Below are 11,711 nucleotides of genomic sequence, written 5' to 3'. Positions count from 1 at the left end.
AAACCCTGAACATATCATGATGTTTACTGCGTATCGTAGAAACATTTTAGGAACTAAATATTGCGAGATATTTTCGTTATATCGCTCAGCCCTGCTTTAGACACCTGACTGCCAAATTTACTCAGTAAAATAACTCAAACAGATTCAACGAAATAACAAAAGTACTGTTTTAACAAATTTTTATAAACCATGTTTTTTAATTTTTAAAAGTTGCGCCCAAGATGTGATGCAGCCACCCCTAGGGGGAGCTGGAGCTCCGGAAAACAACCCGTGTGAAGCGTCACGCACACGTTCGTCAATCTTACTCCTTTCAAATCGTGTTTATTCGTTCAATCCGTGAATCATTCCTTCCTTCTGTTTGTTGCTTGTGTGATTCTTTCCTAATTAAACTTCACTCAGAGGAATTGAGGAATGAAGAGACAGGAGGGTTACAGATCACGGTACACTGCTGCATTCCTTCTTCCTCCTCCGTGGAGGGTTTTTTTTTTAATTGTAGCCCGTGATAGAAGCTAGTTACAACAAAAAACGCGGGTCATAAAGTTATTTTGATGGAGTAATGGACCTGAAGGCGTCTTTAATTCCGATGTTAGAATAAACAAGACAGGATGGTGGTCTCAACTAAGGTATTAGGCAGAGACCCGTCCACCCGTAAATTTGACGGGCGATTGCCGATTTCAACGGGCAAGTATACACACAGACGGATACTGAAACGGACGATAATGCCGAAAATTTTCGCACATGAATACTCCCACATGTCATCCGATAAATCCAGTTATGTTCCGCCCACACACGGACTGGCCATCGGGAGTAGCGGGAGTTTTCCCGGTGGGCTGGTGGTTCAGCGTGGGCCGGCGGAGAAAAAAAAAAAAAAAACAGTTGCGCGCTGGCCTTTAATATGATAAGCAATGTTAACAGTTTCTTTAACAAACTGTTAACATTGCTTATTACAGTTGCGCGCTGGCCTTTAATATGATAAGCAATGTTAACAGTTTGTTAAAGAAACTGTTAACATTGCTTATCATATTAAAGGCCAGCGCGCAACTGTTTTTTTTTTTTTTTTTTCTCCGCTGGCCCACACTGAACCACCGGCCCACTGGGAAAACTCCCGCTACTCCCGATGGCCAGTCCATGTGTGGTTCCGCCATCATTTACAAATCGTAAGAAACACAGTTTAATACGAAAAATACTGAAAACTTGAAATGAAAAATCAGAATATTTCATCGTTTCTGCCATTTTGGCCCGCACTGAATCTTGTAACATGCGGACTGAATAAATCGCGAATTCTGATTGGTCGAAAATTGCCAAACACCCTGCGTTGTAGTTTCCTCTTTCTTGGCGGGAGAACCGCATTTTTTTTTGCTGACTCACTCTTCTGGATCAAGATGAATCCCAACAAACGCCCCAAATTGAATGTGACAAAAACTGATTCGTTTTTCCACAAAAAGACAGAAAAGGTATGTGTGATACATTGATTAACAAGGGGGTTTCATGGGGGTATGGTAAAATAGAATACTGTTGGTTTTTTTTTTTATTAAATACTGTAACTAGATCAAAAGATTATATACAATTCATTGTTGTTTATTTTCTTTTCACTTTTGTTACCAAATCAAACACCATACATACATCTGATACATTCAGGAGTGAAACTGAAAAAAATACAAAGTAAAAATATGCAATATTTCTGATCAAAAATTACACGCCATTTCACCCTGAAAATGTCCTAGAATGCAGGAAATGAAGTCTAAATTTCAAAAATTTTCTGGGGGGGCATGCCCCCAGACCCCCCTAGAGGGACTTCGCGCTTGCGGCGCTCGTCTTCGCACCTGCGGCGCTTATCAGGATTATATAAAATATTATTTTTGACTGGTAAATTTCTTTTTCTGCCTAATACCCTAGTCTCAACCCAGGTTGGTTCTTTTAGGGCTTGAGACAGTACTCGAGGAGCTTTTCAGAACATTTCAGAGGAAATTAATCTTCTTTATAAAGATTTGATGATGTTTGGGAAAAAAAACCTTCCACTCTTCTGTTGTCTTCAGCGTACGAGAGAGATGACAACGTAAACACTTCAGAATCAAAGATGGCTTACTGAAAACACTAACGTTAAATTGTTCTAAAAGTGTTCGAACCATACGATTAATAAACATACCTGCAGATCGAAGAATTTGCTGTAACGCCTGAAGATGATCTCGGTGCTGCCATCAGACCACGACACCTTGATGATGTAAACCTGCAGAGTGGGTTTACAAAATAAAGAAGGGAAAGAAATGAAAAACAACTCAGTTCATAACTGCAAATTAGAGAATCTCTCTCTCTCTCTCTCTCTCTCACACACCTGAAAATATGCAAATGATGATTCGTTCTTTTTTCATTCACTGAATCGTCCACTGCTTCGCATGTTCAGGCCATTATTAAAAAATGTTCTGTTTCCGGTCCACCGGCCGGGTGAGTGACGTTTGTGCGGTTGATTTTTTTTTTTTAATGCCGGTTTTTCGACTTTTTTTTCGGGTTCGTAAATCTAAAATCGAACTTGACATTTACGCATTCCCAGGGCTTTCCACTAAGGCTCATACTAGCCAGCCATGACAAATAAGTAGCCGGGGGGAGGAAACACAAAATAAACTCCTGTGCACGCAGTTCCCAGGATTAAATGTATTTTCCACAGACCATTTATTTATTCACTTTACTCAAATACAAAGTAAAATGGCAGTAAATCTTCTTTCTTTTCTTGCGTATTGCATCATGAGGCGTTCCTGGCTTGTAAATCTCTTATTTTCGGTGCATGACACATTCACGCAGCTGAGCATGCTATGAATTAACAACGACAACGGTCTGCAGTGGGGCGACACAATTACACACTCAGCCAACATTTCTCCATTTGTGTATGAAAATCCACTCCAACCACTCAGTTTGGGTTCATTTACAACCAACGGTGTCTTTTGATGCCAGCACGTAATTGAACGAGAGAAGACTGGTTTACCGGAGACAAAATAAGCGTCATCTCTGCTTCTGTTCCCTCCGACACACTACTGCCTCCGCCGAGTGCACGCGCACTCTGAACTGAATCAGCTCTGCGCATGCGCCGTGCGGCACAAAAAAATGGCAGCCACCATGAAGGAAGCAGATCCGGAGTTTTCATCATTTGCTTAAGTGTGAAATCGCAAAATGGTATTCTAGCAAACAACAAAATAGTAAAGATTCAGAAAAACAAATCATTCAGTGATCATTTTAATAGTGTAATTTCATCCGAACTCGGCCTAACGCTCGATTTAGAACTACAAAAAGTCCGTGTGTCGGACATTTTAAGTACCTTTGTAAAAGTTTTGCAAATGTTGCAGTCAGCATTACAAAATGCTAACTTAAAGTTTTTGTACAAGTTTCAGTTGATTAAACTGTCATTTTATTAAATGTGTCTGCTTTTGTAATAAAAAAGTACTGAAAGAAAAAGCAAACACAGCATTGTGATTTCTTATCCATCCATAAAAAAAAATCCCTCCCTCCCGACTGAAAATTTTTTTGCTCACCCGGTGGACAGGAAACGGATTTTTTTTTTTTAAGGATGGCCTTATTCATTCCTTCACTGATTCATTTGTTCATCCACTGAATCATTCACCCATGCTTTCATTCGTTAGCTCCTTCATTTGTTCGTCTGTCCATTCATTTGATCATTCAGGGACTTATTTGCTTATCCATTCATTCATTCACTTGTTCATATGCTTATTCATCATCATTCACTGAATCTCTCATTAGTTAACTCATTTGATCTGTTGTTCATTTATTAATCTGCCCATTTCCTCAATCATTCGTTTATTCCTTTGTTCATTCATTCCTTAATTTACTCCTTCACTCATTCATCCCTTCATTTATTGATGCACTCCTTTGTTCATTCATTTGTTCCTTCTTTCATCCCTTTATTCATTTCTTGTTTAAACCCGTAACAAAGTGAGAACTGGAACTAACTTGTTTCTCCAACTATAAATGGGGGGCGGGAAGAGTGTTGCTCTTTAATTAAAAAACAAAACTGTAATTGCTGGTATATTGCTGTGGGGTGTGTGGGGGGGGGGGGGACACTCAGGGATGTGTTTTAGAGGAAAATAATCAACTTCAGGGTGAAACAGCACTGAGTTGTGTTCAGTGTTGATCAGAGGATGTGAGATGATGATGATGATGATGATGATGAAGGTGGACAGGATGTTGAGTTTGTTTGCAGTTTAAAATGTAGATGTGAAACTGGCTGCATGATGGGAACTGAAGTTCAGTTCTACATTAACGCCGTGACGTTATGTCTGGTTTTACTCACAGCACAAACACAGTTTTACACCATCTGAGGTTTACAGCTCAAATCCTGCTGTGTCCTGAACCTTCAGCTACACACACACACACACGTCTGGTGGACATTTACATGTCTCCACACACACATTAATACTTCATTCTGAAGCAGAGACCCTGTTCCCACCCTGAAGCTGATTATTTTCCTGGAATAGCACAACCCCAACAGTTTTATTCCTTGTTCGCCACGGCAGAAAGAGATTCTGTATTTCATGATATTTTTGTTTATTAGTGCAGCATGCTGTGAATGAGCCGTTATGTTCAATGAATAAAACGGACAACTGGACTGAATCTCACAGCGAGTTCAGAGACAGAAAGGTACATCAACAAAGACAGAAAGAGGTAGACAGATATATAAACAGGGGAGAAAGACAAGCAGAGACAGACAAACAAAGCCAGACAGACAGACAGACAGACAGGTAGATAGACAAAGTCAAACAGATCTATAATCAGACAGAAAACCTGAGACAGGACAGCTAGAGATAGAAACAGACCGAAAGAAAATAAAATGTTCCTGAACCTGTAGGAGGTGAACCCAGTTCTTAAGATTTTTAAAGCATGACATATTCCTGTGTGTGTGTGTGTGTGTGTGAGAGAGAGACATTTCTGAGATGTTTGTAGACTGCTGTGGTGATGAACATCCTGTTTTGTGTACCATGACCAGAACTGTACATCCTCTATGACCCTGAGACTCCGTCTGTCTGTCTGTCTACTAATTTATGGATGGAGGGATGAAAAGTAGAGATGAGACAGAGAGGAGATGAAGGATATGACAAACAGATGAATGGCAGGACAGGTAGATAGATGGGTGTAGATAAACAGAGATAAATAAACAGATAGCTCTAATATAGAGACAGACAGATAAACAGGGACAGACACACAGACACACAATCAGCTGAAATGAAGCTAAAAGTTTAAAACAGTTTCAAGGATTTAAAAATGAGAGATGAGCGAGCCAGATGTGGCCCAGACGTTTTGTGCCAATTCCAGTCCATTAGAACTGTAAAAAAAAAAAAGGTTTTTTGGAGGAATATGAACGTGGGCTAAAGGGAGAAATGTCTTTAGTGTAAAACTGAAAAGAGCGGTGCTAGCATTAGCATGTGAGGAACGAGAAGAGAAGGAAGGAGCCGAGAAACACTGAAGTGCTCCTGAGACCCCGAGGATGAGGACGATCCCCCAGGGTTAATGTTTTGTGGCAAATGGTTCAATCCAGGACACTGACTCAGCAGTGTGTGTGTGTGTGAGTGTGTAGGGGTGTGTGTGAGTGTGAGTGTGTGTGGGGGGGTGCTGGAGTTACTCTAATAAGGAGAAACTCAGCAACACAACAACAATACTGCCACCTGGCACACTGTCAATTTTTGCGTTTCATGTAGTTTTGTTTTTATTTATATGGTGTTTAACTCTACTTCTCTGTGTGCCTTTTAAATTGCCCCTAGGGGACAAATAAAGTGTTCTAAATTGAACTGAATTAACTCTCTACATGGTACAGTATTACAGAATAAACACAGAGTTTCTCTGATAAATCTAACACAGTCCACAGAGGATGAAGAGATGAAGGTGAGGAGAGGAAGAAGAGAGGAGATGAGGAGGAGAGGATAGGATGAAGAGAGAATGAGGAGATGAGGAGAGGATGAGGATGATGAGATGGAGAGGAAGAGAAGACGAAGAGAAGAGGAGCAGATGAAGGAGAAGAGGAGATGGAGAGGATGAAGAGGAGAGGAGGAGATGGAGAGGAAGAGATGGAGAGGATGAAGAGGAGAGGAGGAGATGGAGAGGAAGAGATGGAGAGGAGAGAAAGAGATGGTGAGGATGAAGAGGAGAGGAAGTGGTGAAGAGGAGAGGATGAAGGAGAGGAGGAGATGAAGGAGAGGATGAAGTGAAGAGGAGGATGAAGAGGAGAGGAAGAGGAGTTTGTGAGCAGTGAAAGGTCCCTCAGAGCGCCAGTGAACGCTGCATGAAGGAGACTCTGAAACCTGATCCTGTGAGGAAACTCCTCAGCGCTCTTTGTTCACTTTAAAGCCCACAAAACTCGACTTTTTACACAGAAAACACGCGGAATCCGAGTCACACACGCGGAAAACACACCGTTACACAACACTTACATAATGTTTGCTGGGATTTCTTCTCTTCTGGACATCCTGCACTGTGAGATCCTGAACTGTCCGCCGCGGCATGCTGGCGTCCGCAAGAGCAACAAACACCCGCACCGTCCTTACAGCAACAGAAATCACACTCAGATCCTGAGCGGCTCAAGTTTTAGCGCCCTGAGGGGACACAGAGAGAGAGACAGCCTGTCTGTCTGTCTGTCTGTGTGAGAGAGAGAGAGACAGCCTGTCTGTCTGTGTGTGAGAGAGAGAGAGAGACAGCCTGTCTGTGTGTGAGAGAGAGAGTGAGTCTGTGTGCGCGCGCGCTGGAAGTCCACGTAGAAGTGCGCGCTGCGTTTCTCTCCTGAACCTCCAGGCGGCGCTCAGAGCTCTTAAAGGGGCCGCGCGCCATTTCTTTCCCTTTAAAAACAAAACCAAACGCGCACGGTAATGACGTCATACATAAGGCGTATGTCAGGTAGACAGAGACCCCATTCCCCTTCACAGAGACAGCGGGGTGTCGTTCAGCCTCTGCCTTGTGATCTGATCGAGTAACATTTACGGAAACCTTTCGTCACAGCTCCGGCGGGAATCAGAACCATGACATCTACGTGTTGTGACGGTTGTGACGTTGCTGCCGATGATGTAGTGATATTGTGACGTCACTCAGACGGCATCAACATAAAGCAACTGGCAATGACTCAAAACAACAAGCAAAGAAAACATCAGAATATACAGTACAAGAAAAAATATTATAAACTGTCTTTACTTGAACAAAACAAATGTTCAGAAACAGGAAGAGACTCTCAACAGAGATGTGATGCAGCTCGACTGGTGCTAATGCCTCAGCTTGGGCTTTTCACAACAATGGACTCACCGCCTTGTGAATTATACGTCATATCCAGTCTCACATAGTTCACACGTCTTACGGAGGTTCAGATAACATCGATTAAGAACCTACTAACCAACCGTTACTGTAGTATGTTCTATGAGTACATGAGCAAGTAGTAAGGACACAATTCAGACATACTCCGCCACCATCTTACCTGTCTTTTGACCCATATTCCCATGTATGCTGTGAAAGTTTAAAAAAAAAATTCAGCAATGGCAGAAGTGTTCAAACTGTTCCTGATATTTACACTTGTGCACCACCAGAGACACCATTTGGACACTGCAACAACTGGCTTCACTTCAGTCCGCCATCTTCAGGAGAATTCTTCTTCAGTCATTCAGAGGCTGATTTATGCAAAAGTGTAGTGTGGTACGTTTGCACTCTATGGATGGAGTAGGTCATTCGGGTACCGTGTGACTGCTGAGTTTTCAGGCACCATACAGATTATGATGTAATACTTTTTGCATCCTGCATAATAAAGCAGTATGAGTATTCGGACAGAGAGACAGTCATTTAAACAGAGACAGACAGACATTAAATGCAAGGTCACAACTATTCAAGTCAAGACAAGTTTATCTGTATAGTGCTTTTAACAATAAACATTGTCGCAAAGCAGCTTTACAGAATTTGAACAACTTAAAGGCCAATTTATGCTGACAACGCAGTCCTCGCAGATGGCGTCTGCATAGCCCCCCCCCTTTGCAGACACTCTGCGTGCACCTCCCAAAAATTGTGACCATCGCAGAAGCCTCGCAGACAGCGTCGCAGACAAGAGGGCTCTGATTGGTCCACTCTACATCCGCTGTACACGCACTTCCGCTTCCCTACTTTCCCGGTTTGTTTTGTTTTCACGACTGCCATTTTTAAAAACACGAGCGAAGATGGAGCAGCACGAAGAGCGGTTGATCGAGGAAGTGAGGAAGTACGTACATCTATACGACTCCAGTTCTAGTCATTATAAGTAACCGGAGGATAAACACTCCACTAACCACACCCACCAACTACTCCTAGCGATTTCGCGACTTCGCGCCCCCTTGCGTTGTGGCGGTGAATAACATCGCGCACGCCTATTACTTCCCGCTCAACGATAAATTACAACTGTCTGTGAAAAGCTATCTGCGAAAGCCTTGTCGCAAGAGCATGCAGAGGCCCTAAAACATGAGGTAATTTTATCCCTAATCTATCCCCAATGATGAAGCCTGTGGCGACGGTGGCAAGGAAAAACTCCCTCAGACGACATGAGGAAGAAACCTCGAGAGGAACCAGACTCAAAAGGGAACCCATCCTCATTTGGGCAACAACAGACAACATGACTATAACATTAACAGTTTTAACATGAAGTCAGTTTCGTTGATGTTATAAACTCTTCACTGATGGAAACTTGAGTGCAAAACTGTTCATGACAACTGCAGTCCTAAAGTTAGCAAATCAGCTGTAGTCCTCAGCCATAAAAGCATTACTATAAGAATCCAGAGTGTCTTCCAAGTGTGACTTTCAACTGTCCACATGGGGCCGTCCTCCACAGGAGCGATGCGATAATAATAATAATAATAATAATAATACATCTGTTTTGTATAGCGCTTTTCATGGTACTCAAAGATGCTTTACAGGAGGTTCAAACATACACACACACACACACACACACACACACACACATACAGACAATAGTAGACAAAGAAAGAAAAAAAATAAATAAATAAATATAATTTAAAAAAATTTAATAAATAAAAAATAAAAAGTAAAAAAGTCCACCAAGTAGGGGTCAGGATGTAATTCCCGTGGTGTAGCAGCCACAGTCCCACCAAAAGGCGCACGAAAACAAGTCCCACATCTCCAGCACCGCCGCCGTGACGCCATCAGCAACATCGCTCAAACACCACGCCATGGATCCACAAAGCGAGCAGAGAAGCTCCACCACGCAGAGCGCTGGTATGTCCCAAACTGCCTGCACAGCCGCCGCGACACCACCGAGCAACATCGCTCGGAACATCACGCCAAGCGTTAAAGCGCAGAGCGCTGGACAACCATGAAGTAAAATGAGCAACGAGCTCACTGCAGTCCACAGCTGGGAGCGCAGGCATCGCCCACGGCGAACCAAGGCCTGGAGGGAACCGATGCCCAAAACTAGGTCCGGAGCTATACCACCACTGGTGGAGAAAACACTCAAACAAACATCAAACTACACAAACACACAGAGGAAAAAAAATAGAAAAAGAAATAAAATAAAACAAAAAACAAAAAAATGAGACTCCAGCCAGATGTAGTGCACCAGGATGGATCAGGCAGGTCCAAGGATTCATCATCATCATTATCATCATCTTCTTCTTCTTCTTCTTCTGGCTGCTCCCGTTAGGTTTCTCCACAGCGAATAATGTCCCTCCATCTCCTCCTGTCCTCCATATCTTCTTCTCTCACACATCCTCATGTCCTCCTTCACCACATCCATAAATCTCATCTTTGCTCTTCCTCTTTTCCTTCTACCTCCAACTCCATCTCCAGCGTTCTTTTCCCAGTATACCCTGGATCACTCCTCTATACATCTCCAAACCATCTCAATCTTTACCTCTCTCACTTTGTCTCCAAGCCGTCCTACGTCCTGTCAGGCCAGAACTATTCATGAAAAAGTAAAATGACTCAAATAAATCATACACTGAGATAAAACATATGGAGAGGACGTATAGATTTAGTGAAACATAATTTTTTCTCAAATGTACGTTTATTTAAAGTTCTCATGCTGCACCTTGTCAGCTGTAATTTGCAGGTTGTATTGACATCATCGTCACTGATGTAATGGAACTCAGAATGTTTGATGTGTGAAGTTGAGAAACGTAAAACTCATGAAAGGCTCCTTTAACTCCATGTTGACACACAGGCCTGAGGAGTTCCTGGTTCTGTTCTATTGTCGTGACCTTCAAACATTTTAGATTGAAATCGCAGCACAGTAACAACAGCAGACAATAGCGAGTAGTATTAGCAACACGCTAGCTGGCTAACGTTAGTGATAACTCTAGTGTTGATGATTACCTTCTCAGAACAGTGATTCATATTGTAAGTGTTTGTGGCAGCGGGGGCGTGGTCAAGCGCCGGTCTGTGACAGGAGGGCGGAGTCAGGGAAGGTAAGTGGCAGAATCACTACACCAGACTGCAATTAACCTGTTTGTGTGTGTCTTCCCAGTGACCGCGCCCTATTTAGGGAGGGAGAGCAGAGAGCAGAGGATCTCTCCCGAACCAGACACCTGATGTGTGTGCGCGTGTGTCTGGCTGTGTGTGTGTTTGAGAGACTACTGAAAAGTGTAAAAATAAAATGATTGTTGAACCTGATCTCTGTCCTGCCGTCCTCTGTGCTCCACCCCTTCATAAGAACTGTTACAGTGGTGCCGAAACCCGGGATCTGGAGCACAGCAGCCTAACAGCCCCATGGAGTCTTCCCCGTTCGCTGAACTGGTCCATGCCCTCGCCACGGCCCAGCAAAGCCAGCACCAGGTGCTACTCACCCTCCGAAAGGAGCAAGAACAGCGGTTTGAGGCCCTGGTGTTGGCCCAACAGGAAGATCGAGAGGCGTTCCGGCACCTCCTCGCGTCGGCGGGGTCCACCAGCGCTCCTACCACGGGCCCGTCTCCCCTCACGGTCACCAAGATGGGCCCGCAGGATGACCCCGAGGCGTTCATCACGCTCTTCGAGCAGGTCGCCGAAGCCTCGGGGTGGCCGATGGAGCAGCGCGCGGCGCGCCTCCTCCCCCTGCTAACGGGAAAGGCACAGCTGGCCGCGCTTCAGCTCCCCGCCGACCGCCGGCTGGCCTACGCGGACCTCCGCCAGGCCGTCCTCCAGCGCGTGGGGCGCACCCCAGAACAGCAGCGCCAGCGCTTCCGCGCGTTGCGCTTGGAGGAAGTCGGCCGGCCGTTCGCGTTCGGCCAGCAGCTCCAGGACCCCTGCTGGCGGTGGTTGAGGGCCGACAACTGTGACGCCGAGGGAATCATCGACCAGGTGGTGCTGGAACAGTTCATCGCGCGCTTGCCAACAGGAACTGCGGAGTGGGTCCAGTGCCACCGCCCGGCGTCGCTGGATCGGGCAGTCGAGCTGGCGGAGGACCATTTGGCGGCTGTCCCGGCGGCAGGACAGCAGACGGCATCTTCTCTTCTCTCCTCTTCTCTCTCTCTCTCTCTCTCCCCCTCCTCCTGTGTCCCGTCCTCACCCCATTCCCCCACTGTGGAGGCGGGGGCCGGCATCACCCCAGCCGGCCCGCCGCACCCACGGTGCCCTCCCGTTTCTCCCTTCTGTGTCTGTCTCTCCCCCCCCTCAGGTGAGTGAGCCCCAGATCACCAGTGCAGAGGGAAATCCCGGGCCGGTTTGCTGGCGCTGCGGGGAGCCGGACCACCCTCAACAGCAGTGCACGGCGATGGAGGTGGGCG

At 45.0% G+C, this 11,711-nt stretch overlaps 1 protein-coding gene across 3 annotated transcripts in view; it reads right to left on the bottom strand.

Annotated features, from left to right (window-relative positions):
* Positions 1–6,722, bottom strand: part of sh3pxd2b (SH3 and PX domains 2B) — a 34,378-nt gene extending 27,656 nt beyond the window's left edge. For all 3 annotated transcript variants that reach the window (XM_060935305.1, XM_060935307.1, XM_060935308.1), the window contains exons 1-2: positions 6,429–6,722; positions 2,147–2,227 (exon numbers count right to left, since the gene is read on the bottom strand). In XM_060935305.1, coding sequence (XP_060791288.1) covers positions 2,147–2,227; positions 6,429–6,500 — 153 coding nt within the window. In that variant the 5' untranslated portion in view covers positions 6,501–6,722. The remainder of the gene's footprint in view (positions 1–2,146; positions 2,228–6,428) is intronic.
* Positions 6,723–11,711: the final 4,989 nt, after the last annotated feature.

The sequence above is a fragment of the Neoarius graeffei genome, chromosome 12 (assembly GCF_027579695.1).
Source record: "Neoarius graeffei isolate fNeoGra1 chromosome 12, fNeoGra1.pri, whole genome shotgun sequence".
Lineage (NCBI taxonomy): Eukaryota > Metazoa > Chordata > Actinopteri > Siluriformes > Ariidae > Neoarius > Neoarius graeffei.
This window is presented reverse-complemented; position numbering and strand designations above follow the sequence as displayed.